The sequence below is a fragment of the Mauremys reevesii genome, linkage group 9, assembly GCF_016161935.1.
Source record: "Mauremys reevesii isolate NIE-2019 linkage group 9, ASM1616193v1, whole genome shotgun sequence".
In the NCBI taxonomy this organism is placed as follows: Eukaryota; Metazoa; Chordata; order Testudines; family Geoemydidae; genus Mauremys; species Mauremys reevesii.
The window spans coordinates 100,212,238-100,231,551 of NC_052631.1; the positions used below are offsets into that span (position 1 = coordinate 100,212,238).

The window sequence follows — 19,314 nt, forward strand, 5'->3', positions numbered from 1 at the left end:
TGTACTAATTATAGAGACTGCTTCAGCACCTCTGTATAGTCTGTCTATATTACTGACTGCTGGGGTGGCCTAAGGCAAGTGGCTTTGTCTCCCTACCTGCAGAATGGGGGTACATCGGCTCCTGACGGGCCCAAGTAGATTGTGTGTCTGTAAGTGACAGAAGAGGTAAAGCACTGTGTATTCCTAGCGAGGAAGACTGCTTTGGCTGACATAGGACTGGGTGGCAGGAGCTGTGGACTCTATTCCCTGCCTTTCACTGACTTACTATGATGGAGCGGGGGAGGAAATCACTGAAAGAGCCACTGAAGGGCAGAAGTCCTGTACATGGGTATTATGCCATCCTCCCCCTCCCTTGGAAGAGATGGTGTGAGAGTAAATTTACTAATGAATTGAAAGCAATTCAAACTTCTCTGATATAAAGCATTAAATAAAAGCAAACTTCTGGCGATGTACCTTGCATACACCTTAGGCAGACCTCCCTTAGCTAAGGAGCCTTGCACAGCGTTAATCTTCCCTGATGCTTTGTTTAGTGGACCTAGCCACTTATGTCTTATCAGACTAAATCTCACTCGCTTTTTATGGCTCACACCCCGTTAGCTGTGTAAATATCTCAATGACTGCAAGTAGGCAAGTGGATTTGTCAAGGTTTTCAATCCATAGGTCCAGTGGATGGACAGTGTTGATGGTTACAAGCTCTGTAGTAGCATCACCTTAGCCATAGCATTACTGGAGCTCATCCTCAGGAGGGGAGGGCGTCGTTACAGTGTAGTCTCTCAACTCAGAAGCTTGGGTGCTGTTCAAGAGGAGGTGGCAGAAGCCCAGCCTCCCCTATTTCACCCCAAAATACTATGCATGCATCGCTGGTGAATAGAAGTCTTCTGGCTACTGAGCATCGTAGGGCAATTGTTTGCCTCTGTCACTTTAACTCCAACACAGCTTTTCATCTGAATATATTAAAGCTTTAGGAATCCACAAATACTTGGCATATTGGTGGCTTCAACCTCATGACTTCTGTAGGCCATTCAAAATCACCTGGGATCCTGACCCTTATCTGCACTAGCTAATGTTGTCCCATCACCCTGTACTGCTAGAAGTTTGTGTAGATAAGAATACAGTACTGTGTACCCTACATCTCCAGCTGCTCCGTTAGTGAGAGGGGAGGGGACACTGCCCATTCCCTAGGGGGGAACTGTAGTGAGAGAAATGGAGAGAACTCACTTTTGAACTGTCCAGAATAAATAGCCTGTGCTTTCTTCCTTGCATGGAGACCTGGCATAAACTGCACTGGAGAGAGAGCAAGTAGAACCACTGGTACATTTATTTACAATGGTGCTCTCAGATGCTTGTTAGCAGTGAATAGCTGTTAGAATTAAATTCACCTCCTCAGAGGTGCACACCTTGGCTAATCCAGGCACACGCTGCATCTGTGTCTCTGCAATACCTTCATGGACAAGGGGAACAAAAATGGCCTATTCTGAAATGTAACAAATCAGCGTGTCTTAGGGCTTGGCTACACTTACAAGTTGCAGCGCTGGTGGAGGCTTTCCAGCGCTGCAATTAACACCCCGTCCACACTTGCAGGGCACAACCAGCGCTGCAACTCCTGGTTGCAGCGCTGGCTGAAAACCCATCCGGGTTGGGGTAAGAGTGCAGCGCTGGTGACACCAGCTGCTCAGCAGGTGTGGGACACTCACCAGCGCTACCTGTCCTCCAGGGAATAAGGGCTATCCAGAAGAATTCCTGTTCAGCCACTCTGCACATCAGTTTCTCTCTACTGCTCTCCTCTCAGGTGACCCGCCTTTAAATGCCCCGGAAATTTAAAAATCTCCTCCTGTTTGCTGCAGCCAGGTGTGGAGTGCAATCAGTTTATCAGTTACAGGGTTACAGGTAACATGCCTCCTCGCTGCAAAAGCAGCCAGCAGCATGCACAGGTGGTGGAGACAGGACCTCAGTTGTGTTTGGGTGAGGCGTCTGTTCAGGCACAGCTGCGCCTCGGCCGTAGGAATTACGATATCTTTGAGCAGATATCAAGGGACATGCTGGATAGGGGCCATCAACGGGGCGCACTACAATGCAGGTGAGAAAAGAAAAGAGCTGTGCAGTGCTATTACAAAGCCCGAGAGGGGAATCGCAGATCGGATCCGCCCCACGACCTGCCGTTTTTACGTGGAGATGGACAACATACTTGGGGTGACCCACTGCCAATCCCAGGGTAACGATGGACACTTGAGCAGGCTGGGGGGGAGAGGGAGGAGGAGGCTGCGGGGGAGAGGGAACCGCGAGTGAGCTCCTGGGATGGGGGGAAGAACCCGGATTCCCTGGAGGGCATGCAGCAGGAGCTCTTCTGCCAGGAAAGTACCCAATCGCAGCAGCAGCCAGCAGCAGAGGAGCGTGTACCGGTAAGCGGCTTTTATTTTCTGGGTGGAAATGTTTCTGAGAGGAAGGGGGTTATGATGCATGTGCATGGCAGCGTAGAGATGTGGAATAAGCCCATGTGATGTGGTATCACGTCGCGGTAATCTGCTTCAGTTATCTCAGCAAAAAGCTCATCCAGAGCGTGGGCAATATGCCTGCGCAGGTTTATAGGCAGAGCCACTGTGTCCCTTGTCCCAGTGACGGTGACGTCCGCGCCACTCTTCGGCCGGGGACCATTTCTGAACACAGGCACGCCGCATAGGGTCCCGGCGAATCCACATTGCTCTAAAAGAGCCCCCCCGCTGTGACTCCCTAGTGACTGCTCTTCCAGACATCTTCCCTGTTAAAAATGTGAAAAAAAATTTCTGAGACTCTAGAGAGAGAAGAGATAGGGAGATAATCTCACATCTGCATCTTCACTCAACTCCTCCCTACTACTCAGATTACCCGAGCAACCAGCTCCCCTCTCACTCAAGCCCCACCCTCACTCACCATTTCGTGGCTTCTGTGTGTTTTTTTTTTGGGATAAAGAATGCAGAGAACTTGCAAGTGAGAACTCCCCTCAGTGTAACAATGTCTGTCTGGAGATATAGTGGATACAATGCTGCGTTGTTTAATGTTGTCATGTGTGTGTGTACAGTGACTGACACTGGAGATGTGATCAACATCACACAGAAGAGAAAAAAAAAAAAAAAAAAAAAAAAAAAAAGAGGCAAGAGGACATGCTGAAAACTCTTTCTCAGCACTGAGAGAAAAGAAGAAAAGAAGAGAAAAAGAAGAAGAGAAAGCAAGAGGACCCGCAAGAGAAATGCAGTGGCCAAGAGAAAAGCACGGAGGCTGCTGCTAAGCATCCTGGAGCGCCCGGAGCGCTGAGTCTATAGAGTCACTCGTTGCCATGCAAGCAGAGCACTACCGTGCTACTCCCCACCCGCCCGTCCTTTGTGCCTTGTGCCCCAATGTCAGCTCCAACACCCTTCCCAGCATCCAGCTCTTACCACCACACCAGCCACTCCAACACCTGTCCCCAACCAGCCAACCAGCCCTGACCCCTACCCTTACCCTCCCCATGCCCATCACCCCCCATCACCATGCACCATGCACACCCTGAAGCAGGATTCATTAAACAGCATTGGCCAATAATCCATGCAGTTCTGTGACTGTACAGTGTACTACAGTTCACCTTTGCTGTTGTGTGTGTCTGTGTGTCTGTGTGTCTGTGTGTGTGTCAATTCTTTTTTTTTTTTTTTTTCATAAACAATTTTTTTGAAACAAACAGTCTTTAAGAAGTAGACAAGAAGAAAGAGTAAAGAAAAGTAAAAGAAAGAAAGAAAGATTATTATATTATTATATATAATAATAGTATAAAGCAGTAACATTATTGACCCCAGCAAATCACAACATTTACTGCTGGCTTTCAGCCTCAAATTCTTCCCTCAGGCATCTCCTTCCTGCCCTGCCCCTGTCCTGGCCTCCCTGCTAGCCTGGCTCTCTGGCTGTGCATATCCTCCTCGCATATTCAGCCTCCTTCCATTCCTCCATGAATGTTTTCACCTTCCTTCATCCTCAATTATAAGATTACAGCATACGCTTATAGTACAACCGCGCCTGACTGCTTTTGCTGCTTCCTCTTCTTCCCCTCCAACTCCAACATGCCCTTCGAGCGCGCAGCCTAGCACACACATCACACACCTGCACTCAGCCTGTGCTGTAGTCCTTGTTCTCCTCTGTCTTCCCTCTTCTTGCTCCTGGAGCCTCCCAGTGAAGCCAAGGCAGTAACGGGTATGCGGGGTCTCCAAGGATCACAGTGGGCATTTCGACATCCCCTACTGTGATCTCTGTGTCTGGAAAAAAGTCCCTGCCTTCTTCTCCTGAACAGGCCACTGTTGAAGATGCATCATGCATCTCACACCTCAGCCCCCAGCTGTGTCAATGAAATGTGAAAGCGGTGATCCACAGCGCCGCTGGGAGAACATAGAAAACACCTCGATTATATTCTGATGCCAGGTGTGGGGGGGGGAGGAATATAAATATGCGTCCATCTATCCCATCACAGTTAGGAAACCCATTTGTGCAAAGCCATCACCATCCACAATGTCCTGCACGCCCCAGTCTTCTTTAGCAGGATTCTTATGCGATTGCTGCAAACTTGCATCAAAAAAACACGATTCCCACACGACTCTCCACCACCAACCTGTGGTTCCCGGACCGACCGCTGTCTGGATTTGCCATCTGCCATCATGCAATAGCACCCACCCGCCACCAGCTTTTCTCTGGGTCAGCTTGCAATCTTGTCCTTGGGGCAGCACAGAGTCACAGTCCAAAACAAGTCACCACAGTCCCATGTTCTTCTGCTTTTGCTCATCCAGAACTTCCAGCTTGTGTGATCCACACTTCCCACTTGTTCGTGATCCCACCACTCGCAGCGGCTTCGCTGAGGCTGAGCATTTCCGTGAAAGCACTGCAGTGTCACGTGCGGCAGCGCGCACACAATATCATTATCGTCATCATATCCTCCCTCTCACATCGCACTGCTCTCATGGAAGCTCTCGCTGCTGAACTGCCAAACTGTGCACGGCTGCAGACACTCAAAGATCTCATCCCTCAGCAGCTCATCTCCATTTGCCACAGAAGCACGCAGAAAGAACCAAGACACAGACAGACAGAAGACGCCAAAGAATGGCGCGAATGATGGCTGAATGATGCGCGCTGAAGGATGGGCGCACGGGCGCAGCACCACCACTTGCCCACTTCCCCGCACCGCTTCCCCCTTCCCATATTACTCCAGCGCCAAAACGGCGCCAAAACGTACGAGGTGTTCTGTGGGATAGCTGCCCACAATGCACCTCTCAATACAGCGCTGAAAGTGCTGTGTGGCCACACTGCAGCGCTGCGCTGGTGTGTGTGTGTGGCCACACAGCGCTGGCCCACACACAGCTGCACAGCTGAGCAGCAGCGCGCCTGCAGCATGCAGTGTGTAAGTGTAGCCAAGCCCTTATGCTACAGCTGCGTTTGTTACAGGGAAGAAGTATGTCACTCTGTAGGCAGTGATGTTTCCAGTTCCTTGTAACACTTTCTGCAGCCTCTTCTGACTAACAAACAAGCAGTTTTCTTACCCTTGGTGGCTGCTTCCTGTCTTGCCTTATCAGATCGAAACTCAGCATGAGTAAACTGGTGGATGACACCAAACAGGAGGGTAGCAAATGGCTTGAACCAAAGGGCAGGGGGAGACCGGAGTAGTCAGGGCTGCAGGCCATCGGGGAAGCTAGGTATTAGTAAGTGTAAGGCCAACATGCACGAAGGGTATGTCTTCCCTCCAGTCTGACTCTGCCTCTTCCTTGGGTGCTGCCATGAATAGCCCCCTCCCTCCACATCCATGCACAAAACTGTCTCACCGGCATTTGGTGGGGCTCGCTGGCTAGGGGTACAGGCCAGAGCTGGGAAGCCACTCAGTTTGCAGTGGCGCCGCAGGCTGAGAGTCCTCTGTGCGCAGAAGGGCAGACAAGTTCTCTCACACTTCACTGGGAAAGAGCCAGAGTGGCTCAGTTTACAGTACAAAGAACCACGGGCTATGTGCCCAGCCGGCGTAGCGATACGTGAGTGAGTTCGGCTCCCACGAGCTGAGCATGCAGGAAGTTGGGCAGGGCTTTTCAGTGTGGCTGCGAACACCACAGTGACATACCTCAGATAGTAAATGGGTGATGTGTAACTCGTGCTGTGTTCAAAGCAAGTGTGCTGTTACCGCTGCTCTTTAGTGCCTCCCTCCTAGTTATTAAGGTAGCTAAACTTTAAAGCCCTAATTAAACCAAGTCAGAGTACAGATTCTCTCATACAGATGGGATAACATGATAGATGTGTTAAAATGTTGAGGGCTTTTATTGATTTATAGTCCTATTACCACTGCTCAAAAGCCAAAATTGCCATTGTAGACTTTCTATTCAGCACTAGCAGAAGAGTGGCTCACACAAGCCTAACGGCAGGAGTCTCCTGTAGTAGGAGACTTGACTATTTCTGTGTCAAAGCCCCGATTGTGGACTTCACTCCCTGTGCTGAAGCAGGGTCTGACTGAAGTGAGGGGAGCCCTGGAGCGCAAATAGCTCCCCACGCAGGATTGGGCCTTTGTGTCTATCCCGAATGCAGCACCCCTTGGCAAAACCAGAAGTAACTATTAAAACCAGCCCCCGAAGGAATATAACAGTTAGGTGAGACATGGAGAGCGGTGTGCTAAGTGTGAAGGAATGGGGTATAGATGCGCCCCTTAGAAAGCTGGTGGTTGGTTATATGAAGGGAATATGGCTTCCTTTTCTACTTTGATAAATACTCAAGGCCTGGGACTTATTTCTGATCAGGTAAGGTTCAATGGAAGAAGACAAATGTATCAAATGTAAAGGGGAGTTGGGAGAGAAATGATAGGCCAGCAGGGACTATCTGTGCTGAGTTTTTGGGGATTATTGAAACAGGACTTGTCAGAAGGGGTTTCTTTCATGTGTCTGTTACTGCTGCTGATTCACATCTTGATTGCATTCCATGTTCCTGTAGCATTTGAGAGCCGAAGTAGGCAATCAAGCACAAAGTGGATGGCTGGGGCAGTTCCATGAAGAGAGCTAGGAATGAGAGCTAGCCCTTTAGACTAATGGGGAGGAAACTCAGCAGCAGCATCTTAAAAGGGGTGTGATCAGGAAAGAGAGTGTATAAAAAAAATGGCTCCTTACAGACTCCTATTCATTGGCCTGCTATAGTGACAAAAGGGTGGGTCTCTTGCTCTTCACACCACACAAATAATGTAAAGAAACCACCTGGACACAGCCAGGTCCATATACATGTGTATACCAAGCACAACCAAACAAGCCAGGCCTAGCTATATACACAGTGCTGCTCTGGCTGATTTCTGGCAGCCTCTAAAACAGAGAGTAAGTAGAATGAGGGCTCGCAATAGGAGTTCCCATCCTATTCCTATACACTGCACAGAAGTAGGTTAATACTGCTTTATTTCTGAATTCCAGTGAGCACTGCCCTGCCCCCGCAGCTGTAAAAGTGCATGCTAGTCTGGCCAGCTCAGGATTGCTTACCAAGTTCCACCTCGAAGGCAAAATTTGGCCTGCAGTTACAGCTGTCAGATCCCTTGAGGGCAGCACTGAGCTTGTAAAATCTTTACTGGGGTTGAGGATGCAGTTGCCAGAACACCTCCATCCTCAGTTTCTTATGCTAGGTTGTGGCTAAGGGGAAGGGGAGGGAAAAAATGACTCTGTTTTCATGTAAAAAGATCCATTTGGCATGAAGCCAAGGGGAGAGTGATTCACCTCCTATGGTGTCCTTCAGCGTTCCCTTTCAGAGCCTGACTTCACTTCAGATTCCTTCGTGACGACGAGAGCTAGCGATGGCACTGGGTGTAATGGTGGAGAGGAAATGACGATGTGCTGCAGAAACAAAGCAATATTAATTTTCAGACAATTGTTGCTATTTATTGTTGCCTCTTGGGGGCGGGGGAGAATATAAGTTAATTAAAATACTTGTTAAGAGCAGTGACCGCTGAAATGGCGCACAGATTTTTCTCTATTTCCCGTCAGCATAGTATCAAAGGACAAGAGGAGTCGCTTCACCCAAGAGCCCGAATTAAATTTTGGAACATATCCCCTCAAACCTTCCCAATTATTCATCTCTTACTGCCCCCTCTGCCTGAAGAGGGGGAAAGCTCAGTGCTCCCTCTTGAAGCATGAGAGACTTGGATTACCTTGTACAAGGACTAATCTGAGGACTGCACTGGGTTTCCTCCCCCACACAGGGACCAGTTTTCATATGGAACAGGATGTCAATGCGGTGTCTTTTTGCTCCAGCCCTTGTCCCCAGAAGGAATGACTTTGCCCTGGCCTTAGGCTTCCTTTGGGCGCTACACTGGGACTTCACAGAGTGACGGATGGCCTGGAATATGACAGACTTTTTTGGCTCCTTCTTAGCAAAACCCTGTGGCCAGAGGGGTCTGATCCGCCATACCACAGGCATACAAAGCAGCTGGATTTCCTTGCCTCGCTGCCGTCGGGGATCACTCAACCAGAGCTGTTCATCCTTAGCCAAGGGGGAAGCCACATCTGTCATGAAAATGTGCAAGGCAGCTCCTGAGGAAGCCGTCTTTTCCTTTGGGGTTCCGTCCATTCACCAAGCTCCACAGACTCGATGTGGTGGCTTCCTCAGAATCAGCCTTTGGCTGTAGGATCCATAATGCTGAAGTTCAGAAAAGGTTTCCCCATCGCTTCCTTAGTTCCCTTTCATTAAACAGTCACTGCTGATTATAGTCCAGGCATCTCTGTTGCTGACACTGCATGGCTAGAAAAGGAGATATTGCCTTACCTGTAAACCGGATTTCTGTGATGCTGGTAAAGAATTCTGCGCACCCTCCCTGATGTGCGGTGAAATCTCTATATGTTTCTAACAAGTATCTGGCTTGTTTTTGCCTTGGGACAAAATAGTGGATGTTTCCATGCCTGATTCACAGTGGACCCTGGAGAGGAAATCAGTCCTACATCTTTGACATCAGTCTTCCTGCCAATTCCCATCAGGCTGGAAAGCCTTCATGACCATATCGTCTATGAGCCGCATTGTGGAGTTATCCAGATTACAGGTAGGTTCACAATTTGTCAGCTTTTATTTCTAGCTTAGGGAGATGCAAGTTCAGGACTGATACCAGTAACTGTAAATACTCAAAACGAAACGAAGGGCGCTCCTACAAGAAATGTATTACTTGTGTTGCAGAACAGATTGGTTGCAATCACACCTCCATGGCTCAAAGTGGCTGGGTGCCAGGAGAAACCCACATGTTTGGGGGCATCAAAGCTCCTTTGACCAGACATGGATGAGGAGCTATTTTCTTGTTCTGCTTGATATCTCAGTTGGTCTGTTGGAGTGACATACACTTGCTTCAGCTCTTCTCTTTTTGCCGTTTTCCTTTGGTAGGTGCAGCAATACCAGGCACACCACTGGTGGGATATCAGTTTGAATAATAGCAGAAGCCTTTGTGTTTGTTCACAGCAAATGGCATTATTCTGTGCTCAGTTATAGCCCTAATATTAGCCCTGGCCTTTCTTAGTCAACGTGCATAATCAGTTTCTGATAAGTAGATAAAAGCAGACAATACTCAATGCATGTGAGATTGCATTATAACTGTACCTTGCAGCACTCAGACCTACAAACTAAATTAGCCCCTCACTGATTGCTGAGCACAACTTCCACAAGATGGCGCCTTTTTAAAGCAAAAGTCTAATTTCCTCCTACTGTAAAAGCAGCAAAGAGTCCTGTGGCACCTAATAGACTAACAGACGTTTTGGAGCATGAGCTTTCGTGGGTGAATACCCACTTCGTCGGACTATAATCAGCAGTGACCTCCTACTGGTTTTTCTAGATGTGTTTTCTCGGAATGTTTCTTGTGTTCTGTACCCGACTATCAGCGTTTTGGGTAGCAAAGTTGCTTTACACTGGAAAAACAAAAGCCCAATTCTAAGGCAGTTTAGAATAATTTTATGTGTTAGGATTGAGGTAGCCTAGCCTGCTCTTTGGTATCTATCCAGACCAGATCCACTGTGTGCCATATATAACAGGAATTATCTCCATCTTCTTCAAAAAGCTTTGATCTTCTGGTTATCAGCTCCTTAAGAGCCATGTACTGGCCTCTCTGTGTCAGCCATTCCAGCTGCTATCACTAGGCGTTGTGTGCAGGAATCAAGGACGGTACCTGGCCCCAAAGATGATTCCCTGACTTGTTACAACAGCCAAATTATCATGAAAATTAAGCAGCCAAGGTACAAAATCCGCTTCCCCATCCTGATGGTGAGAATGAGATTTTACTTGGGCTCAGGAACAAGTGACCCTGCTGAATTGAATTTCACATGCTGTGTTAGTGTCAAATGAGCGAGTGGAAAGGTCCATTCTGAATTGACTTGTAATTTGTCTAGTGCTTAAAACAAACCTATTTTGCACAGCGCCATGGTCTGAAACTTAAATGGCAGCAGGCTTCTATCCACCATATCGGATAGATTATATATCTGTGCATGCGACTCCCAATCAGGCTCACTCTGCAGGTTTTGTCTGGGAACCAATAGACAGGATCAGGCCCAGTGAAGTTAGTGGGACTTGCACAGAATTTGTACCAGTGCTTACCTTGCACTGTTTATTGCTGCGTGCTGGTGCCTATGATCATTGTAAAGCTGTAGCATCATAGCCATACCATTAGCAGCAATGGCATCCCGCTGCCAGATTGTCAGGTGGTTTTCATCCTGCTTTAATATTGATTTAACAACCAAAATTAAAAAAAATGTTTAAATGGGACTTTCCTCCAGCTTCCAGACAAACGCTAGCCCTTGTGTATCAAACAATCCCATTAAACCTTGCAACTCACAATTCGCAGGCATTGATTTATGCAAGCATGGCAATAAAGTAAGTTTCATGTGATTAAATAAATAAGTTACGGTAACATCAAGATGACCAGGTATGATTTCAAACAGGAAAGTTGGTGGCCAGATCGGACACTGAGGCCAAGATCTTCAAAGGCATTGAGGGTCCCAACTCCCATTGAAATACCTTTGAGGATGTGGGCCTGTGTGTGTGAAATGCAAAGGGCCTTCGCAGGTAGGAGTGGGGCAAACGTGGCACAGAAATACTCAGAGAGAATCTCATCTAATCCCCAAACAAAGTGCAGATTGGATGCACCTGAAAGTAATGCAAAGGAGAATGAATGGGAAACAAGGCCATGACAGCACAGCTAATATTAATTGATGGAAGCGTGAAAACAAAGTGGATTGGTTTAAATAAGCAATTTAAATAATGATTTAAATCACCAAGTGGAAAACCTTAATTGAAATAATTCATTTTAATTAGGGCTGTCGATTAATTGCAGTTAACTCACACAATTAACTCAAAAAATAATCATGATTAAAAAAATTAATCCTGATTAATCACAGTTTTAATTGCACTGTTCAACAGTAGAATACTATTTGAAATTTATTAAATCTTTTTGGATGTGTTTCTACATTTTCAAATATACTGATTTCTATTACAACACGGAATACAAAGTGTACAGTGCTCACTTTATATATATATTTTTGTTACAAATATTTGCACTGTAAAAATGATAAAAGAAAGTATTTTTCAATTCACCTCATACAAGTATGGTAGTGCAATCTCTTTATCGTGAAAATACAACTTACAAATGTCGATTTTTTTGTTTGTTACATACCTGCACACACACACAAAAAAGCAAAACTTTAGAGCCTACAAGTCCACTCAGTCCTACTTCTTGTTCAGCCAATCGCTAAGACAAACATGTTTGTTTACATTTATGGGAGATAATGCTGCCCTCTTTTTATTTACAATGTCACCAGAAAGTGAGAACAGGCGTTCGCATGGCACTTTTGTAGCCGGCATTGCAAGGTATCTATGTGCCAGTTATGCTAAACATTCATATGCCCCTTCATGCTTCGGACACCATTCCGGAGGACATGCTTCCATGCTGATGACACTTGTTAAAAAAAATGTGTTAGTGAAATTTATGAATGAACTTCTTGGGGGAGAATTGTATGTCTCCTGCTCTGTTTTGCCCACATTCTGCCATATATTTTGTGTTATAGCAGTCTCGGATGATGACCCAGCACATGTTGTTGGTTTTAAGAACACTTTCACTGCAGATTTCACAAAACGCAAAGAAAACACCAATGTGAGATTTCTAAAGATAGATACAGCACTCGACCCAAGGTTTAAGAATCTGAAGTGCCTTCCAAAATCTGAGAGGGACGAGGTGTGGGACATGCTTTCAGAAGTCTTAAAAGGAGCAACACTCTGATAAGGAAACTACAGAACCTGAACCACCAAAAAAGAAAATCAACCTTCTGCGGGTGGCATCTGACTCAGGTGATGAAAATGAACATGTCGATCCACACTGCTTTGGATCATTATCGAGCAGAACCCATCATCAGCATGGACACACGTCCCCTGGAATGGTGGTTGAAGCATGACGGGACATATGAATCTTCAGCACATCTGGCATGTAAATATCTTGCGATGCCGGCTACAACAGTGCCATGCAAATGCCTGTTCTCACTTTTAGGTGACATTGTGAACAAGAAGCAGGCAGCATTATCTCCTGAAAATGTAAACTAACTTGTTTGTCTGAATGATTGGCTGAACAAGAAACAGGACTTGAGTGGACTTTTAGGTTATAAAGTTTTACATTGTTTTATTTTTGAGTGCAGTTATTTTTTGGACATAATTCTACATTTGTAGGTTCAGCTTTCATGATAAAGAGAATGCACTACAGTACTTGTATGAGGTGAATTGAAAAATATTTATTTTGTTTTTTTACAATGCAAATATTTGTAATAAAAAATAAAATATAAAATGAGCACTTCTTACACTTTGTATTCTGTGTTGTAATTGAAATCAATATATTTGAAAATGTAGAAAACATCCAAAAATATTTAAATAAATGGTATTCTATTATTAAACAGCATGATTAATCATGCAAGTAATTGCTATTTGTTTTAATTGTGTGATTAATCATGATTAATTTTTTTAATCACTTGAGACCCCTAATTTTAATCAACTTTTCTATTTGTACTTCACTTATTTTCTAAAAAAAAGGTGCCCTCTCCTTGGGTTAATATAAGCATTAAAATGTTGATTTGGAATTAAATAGAGCTTTTATACTACAGTTAATACATGTTTTTGCTACCTAGGAAGGTACACTATAACTGTGTATATTTCTTTAAGCAAATATATAACTTTATATATTCAGATTCTTATTAATTGTACATTTTAGGATGTTAGAAATTGGTGAATAATATATTGCTTATTTACTAGATAATTAACATTATTCTCATGATATGTGTCAAGTTGCATTGGGATGGTAACTGGAATTTAATTGAGCACAAAACAGCAGATACAATTTATTTTTATTAAACAAAACAACCGCAAATGTTTTGGATACATAAACTTCTCTTATCAAAATGTTTCACATTTACAGCTAAACAATTTAGTAAACAGAGGGATTTACTGTAGTTGATGAATTAAACTGATTATTTCAGGTTAGCCCGGGGAAAATTTTCAAATATGCCTAATTGTGAAATCTTAAGTTCCTACTCATCTAAGTCTCTTGAAAAATGAAACAACAGTCTCCTAAATTCCGTAGGCTGCCCTTCAGACTTTTAAAAGTAGGAGATCTCGTCCCCTCCTCCTCGTTTTTATTCTCAGACTGGAAGAGACAGACACGTTTTCCTCTTTCTCAAACTCCCAATCGATCTCTCAACTTTGAATGGAGTAAATATTCCTTCTGTGCCTGCAGAACAGGCTACCGCTGTCCAAAGCTGGTTTAGCACCTCAGCAGGCTCTGGTCCCGGGTGCTTAGCTAGTGACTTCCCCGAGGTTCAGTGCTGTGACTTGCTTTAAAACAGTATCAGCAAACGTGTCCTGCTTGAATGGTCCCCTCCCACCCTGAAAGCTGTTATGGTTGGCACGAGCGGCTGGTGATTATTAGATGCCCAGGTCATAGCAGCATCTTCTTCAGAAGTTTGGCATCTACCCTGGTACTTTGCTTGATCCAGCTGCCTCTTTCCTGCCTGCAATTTAACTGTGGTGTTGGGCACTTCTTTTGTCAAGGTCCCTTGAAGTCCTTTCCAAATTTCAGCAGCATCTGCAACCCAGCAGCAATCTTCCCGCCATTTGTGGAAGGCTCTGGAAGCAGGTTTCGCAGTATTCAGCACATCTTCTACGTTGCTCTCCAGTCCAGTGCTGAGTACTTTGGCTGTGGTAGTTCCATCTGTTTGGTCACAATTTTCTTCACAAACTGTCATCAGAATAGGCCAGTTCTGAACACACAGCTCAGAACAGTCAACCACTGAATTCCACTGTACATCCCGGGGGAGAATTCGTCTGGCTCCGCCTCCTCTCTTCAGTGAGGCTGAAGCAGAGTGGTTGTCATGTAAGTATTTTGCAATGTCAGCACATTGTTTTTTATTCCTGGAGTTGTACTTGAGTCTTTGGCTGAAAGATGCATCAAATGAGCACTAGACCCATATGTTACAAGTTTTAGGTTCCTTTCATTATCATCTTCTAGATTTCTTCTCATCTTTGCTACATTTGCAGCAGTGCCTGTGACAAAGCTACACAATTGACACTTGAATTTTTGCTCACAGTTTGCTACAGCTTTTACTGCTACTGCTAAGTACTCTGCGGTATGGGCGTTTCCTGATGTATCAGTTGTTTCTGTAAGACAAACACCCCACCTTCTGTTGTCACACCAGCACGTATTGCTGGATCATTGTGTACATTGCTCCATTCTTCAAGACTCAGATTAACGAATTTCCCAACAATGTTTTTTGCACACTGCTCATTTTCCTTCTTATACCCTGTATCCATCAACTTTGCAGCAATGTCTGCTCTGTCGGGTGCACAGTAGGCTGGTCATAATGACTGAACCTGTCAATGAAATGTTGTTCTGAATAAGACGAAGGGGAGAATTTGTTGCATAAATGAACTGAAGAGCCTTTTCATCGATGGAATCTGCCTGGAATTGACTGGTCCTGGTTACAAACTCAGCCATGGTTTGAATGGATGATGAAGAAAGTTTTATTTTATAATTTTTTTTGGATACAGATAATCTACTGTCTGACATGTTTAGTGGCAGCACTGCTGACGTTGCAGATGATGGACGTTCACAACCTCTTATGTCTAAGCTGGGCACTGAAACAAAGTCATAAAAACAAGTCACTCTCACTCACTGAGCATTACTCTGTGCTGCTTTAAAAAATGGGATTGTAAATGGAGGATTCCTCCTACTGCCGCTGTTTGTACCACTGTTTAAATAATATAATTTATTCTAAACCCAGTTCTACAGGGAAAATAATTAATAAATCATAAGGATGATCAAAATCTATCTAAACCCTTATTTCTAGCAACGTACCAAAGAATTTGAAAAAGAAATTTTTAAATGTTAAAATTTGTAAATGCCTGATGCAATTTTACTTTTAAACGGGACGTCTTCACCTAGGATGTTTGATTGTATTGAGCAATAAAAAAAACATTCCAGAAGTCCAGCAGTAACAGTAAATACTCCCACAGCAAACTAACATACCAGTAATATTTTGAACACTAACATTTTGAAATTCATAAGTAATCCACTAAAAACAAAAATTCTGACCATAATCTAAGTTATCATCATAGCATAGGAAGGACGTGTAGGCTGTCTATAAGAATGGGGCAAAAATAAGTTTACTAACCAGTTGATCCAGGTTGTTCAGATACACCCACATCATCATCTTCGAAGTCACTGCCATCGGAGGAGCATTTTCCATAATGCTGTTTCATTTCGAGAGCCAGGCCTTACATCTCCTAGTGGCACCTGTTCCCTTTTCACCCAGAAGTACAGGAATTTCTTGAAAAGGTTCCCAGACAGGGTCTCTTTATGACCTACAGCCATGGCAGGTTTTCTCCAGTTGCCAGGTGTTGAAATCAACACTAGAGGCTATAAAATAGGTGTATGAGACCACCCAGGTGGGCTCATGGGATGATCCGAATGAGAGAGATGCTGGTGTCTCCTTTGCCAGTTCTTGCACCTAGTAGCACATCCCCTGAGTTCCCCACAGGATCAAGCCCTTAACATGGTACGTGATCCGTAGAGCCATATTTATAACGGTTGACCTCCAAAGCTAGATGTGTTCCCCCGATTCTTTCTCTCTGTAGAAAAGCAGCCTTTAGCTCAGTTTTTGATAGAGGCTCATGGATACAGCATACTTATTTTTTTTAATTTTGTAAGAGATTATAAGAAGTTTAGGTGTTGGTGTATTAACTATTAAATTCAGATATTTAAACAGTTTTATTTTTAAAAAGAGAAACTTACTATAATTTAAATAACAAAAAACAAAAAAAAGCCATCGATTTTTGTCTACCTTGCATGTTTGCAATCTGTACCCAAAGAAGCAGGTGAGGTCTCATTGAAAACAATACACAGCACTTCTGACCAGCCCTCTTCATACAGAGATCTGAAAGTGCATTGTAAAGGTGGGTATGACTTTACAGGTGGAGAAACTGAGGCACAGAGAAGTTAAGAGACTTGCCCAAGCTCAAACCGTGACTTAGCGGCAGACCCAGGAACACAACCATGGTCTCTGGTCCATTCCCCGGTCCATGTGTCCTCCACAGTCAGGGATCCGTTGTAGAGCCGGGGCAGGGCGAGTGCCTAAAATCACTGGAGAACTTTTTCAGGAAGGAAAGAGTGCACGGCTGGAAGGATCTGTGTTTGGCAGATGGAGAGCAGTGTATAAATCAGACCCATAGATAATCTCAGGGGTCTACTACCAGACAGAATGGGCATTGGATCCAGCTGAACCTGTGAGCTTTGTCCCAACAGCAAGCAAAACCCGTCCTTTGCTTCCAGTTTCAGTTGTAGGGTTCTGGCCTCTGGGGCTCGGATGGAAAATGCAACCGAAAGTGCTGATTTCAGGTGGATTCACACTGCTGAGGGGCTGAAGTGCTTCTTCCCCCGCAAAATGAGTTAAAAAATAGTTACCAAACATCTAACCCAGCTAAACAATAAACAGGCATACAAAGGGCAGATGTTCAGCACGGGGAGCAGGGTGCGCATTCTTTACACTACCAGCAGCAGCAGCAGCAAAGTGCATTTGGCACTTGGATGTCCTGCTAAGGAGCTGAGGAGGGGATTATAATATTGCCCAGTCAAGCTCCCTTTTCAGGGACGACTCCTTTCGGATCTGTGAGTGAGTTGGATCCTGTTGGTAGGTAGTTTTGCCAACCCAAAAGAAAGGCCCATTGATTGGCATGTAGAGGGAACAGTTCTGGAGGGAGGATGGCTGAACTGAGTAGTACATTTGCCAGCTATCTGGCAAGCGGATGCTCAGGAGACTCTTAAGTCACGTAACCTGGGTGACTCAGCTATTCGTCAGAGGCCTTGGGTGCTGGCCAGATGTCCTGTGCTGCTCCTGTCACTGCTTCTGGGAGGATATGAGGGGAAGAAAAACTGCACGAGTCCAAACCCCAAACTCCATAAATGGAAATCCCCTTTGGAGATAGCACAGGGGGCAGAGCCAGAGGCTCCCCGTTTTGCTGCTGCAGTAGAGTTAGCAGCGGGATGCAGGGGCACCGGGAGTGGGGACCCAGGCCTCCCTGACTGGAGCTGGAAATTTGGCCTGGTTGCTCCTCCATCATGGTGGAGGGAAGGCCGGGCCAAATTTGAGTGGTGCTGTAACCCGTGTGCCGACTTGGCCCCCCAGCCCCTGGCGAGAGGTAGAGCCCAGCCTCGGGGAGAATGGGAGGACTGGGTCTGGTTCTTGGTGCTTCCTGGGGAAGTGGGGAGACAGGAGGAGGATGGGGTCTGGGCCTCCCAGAATGGCTGGCCCCTGGTGGGGACAGTGCTCCTCAGGCTCGCTGGATAAGAGCTCAGGGCAGGGTATGTGTGTGGGGCTGGGCTCCGAGGCAGCCTGAGGGAGCTCAGCGCTGGATATGAGGAATAGCAGAGGGGAGCTCAGGGCAGGTGTGGGGGGAAGTGTGTGGGGCTGAGTTCAGGGGGTAGAGCCCTGGGTCCCCCCCTCAGGTGAATGCTGGTGGCGCCCCCCCCCCCCGAGGGATTGGCAAGCACAGACCACCGCCCAGCGGCAGACGTAGCCGTACAGGACACGGCTTGCTAAGGGAAGGCCCTGTCTCTCCAGGGCTGGGAGGAGGTGTGATCCCTGTCGGCTAGAGCCCCATGTGCCAGGCAGACGCAGCGATGCCAGCTACACTGTGCTTTTCCCATGGAGCAGGCAGGCTGGGAAAAGCCTCACCCGAGGAGCTTGCGCGCCGGTCTGAGCTCGCCCTGCCTACACGCAGCCTGTGTGCGCAGCAGGCCGCCAGGGCAGGCCCTTGTCGAGAAGCAGCTCCCCGTTGCAGCTGGTGGCCTGCGGCTGCTGGGTGGTCCATTCGATTCCAGCCCAGCCCTGCATGACAGAGACTTTCTGACATTTCTAGTCAGCCTCATACAGCCGGATCTGCTGGCTCAGGCTGGGGGGAAGGGGCAGCCCTCAGTGCCCCTCTGTCCTCGTTCAACAGGGATGGATCTGCTGTGCTCAGACACGGCCAGTGCCGCTGGTCCTCATCTCCGCGCCCATGGATTCCCCCGGTTGCCAGCATCGTGGTTGTGTCACTTCTGGCTGCCGTTGGTTTAATGGTTGCACAGGGGACTCTGCTTCTCTGGCTGCTGAGGAGCCCGGCCCAGCCATCACTCGCCCACACTCCAGCCGTTACTCAGTCCCTCGGCCCTGCGGCCTCCGGTGAGTAACCAGCAGACAGGGCTGGCCTGCATGCGGTGAGTCAGTGGCAGGGTCAGACTCCAGGATTCCTGACTCCTCCAGCCGGCAGACAAGAACTGAAAAGCAATTCACGTTGCAAGCTAAGAGAGAGGTGGGACTAATATCGGATTCTCCTCAGCCTCCTCTCCGAGCAGTCCAGGCACGGGGACTTCTCTGCTGTCACCTCCTCCTCCTCAGTGGTCAGTGCTCAGCCTGTCTCAGGCCCTCAGTAACTTCCATTCCCAGGCCAGGCTTGACTCGCTGCTGCTCCTGCTACAAACTGCTGCCACCCCGCTGGCCCCCCTCCCCGCCAGTGTCCCTGTGCTACCCGTTGCGCTCATTAGAAGTTCATCGGACTCTGAATAGTTCCCAAACAAGAGCAGCCTGTGTGCCAGCATCACCTTCAGCTTGCTCCGTCTTTCCACATCCACTGCAAACCCTTGGGAATGACGCGCTGACCTATGGACGTCTGCCCAGCTATCACCACAACATCATGTGGCCATGCAGGGTCGGAGGGTGTTTATGGCTGACACATTCCCACACAATGTTCTGACATCACATGGCTGCCCCCGCCCCCAGGTTA

At 46.6% G+C, this 19,314-nt stretch overlaps 1 protein-coding gene across 1 annotated transcript in view; it reads left to right on the forward strand.

Annotated features, from left to right (window-relative positions):
* Nucleotides 1-5,704: 5,704 nt before the first annotated feature.
* FRMD7 (FERM domain containing 7) overlaps nt 5,705-19,314 on the forward strand; it is a 48,463-nt gene continuing 34,853 nt past the window's right edge. The window contains exons 1-2 of the mRNA XM_039487073.1: nt 5,705-5,715; nt 8,967-9,028. Of these exons, the coding sequence (XP_039343007.1) occupies nt 5,705-5,715; nt 8,967-9,028 (73 nt within the window). The remainder of the gene's footprint in view (nt 5,716-8,966; nt 9,029-19,314) is intronic.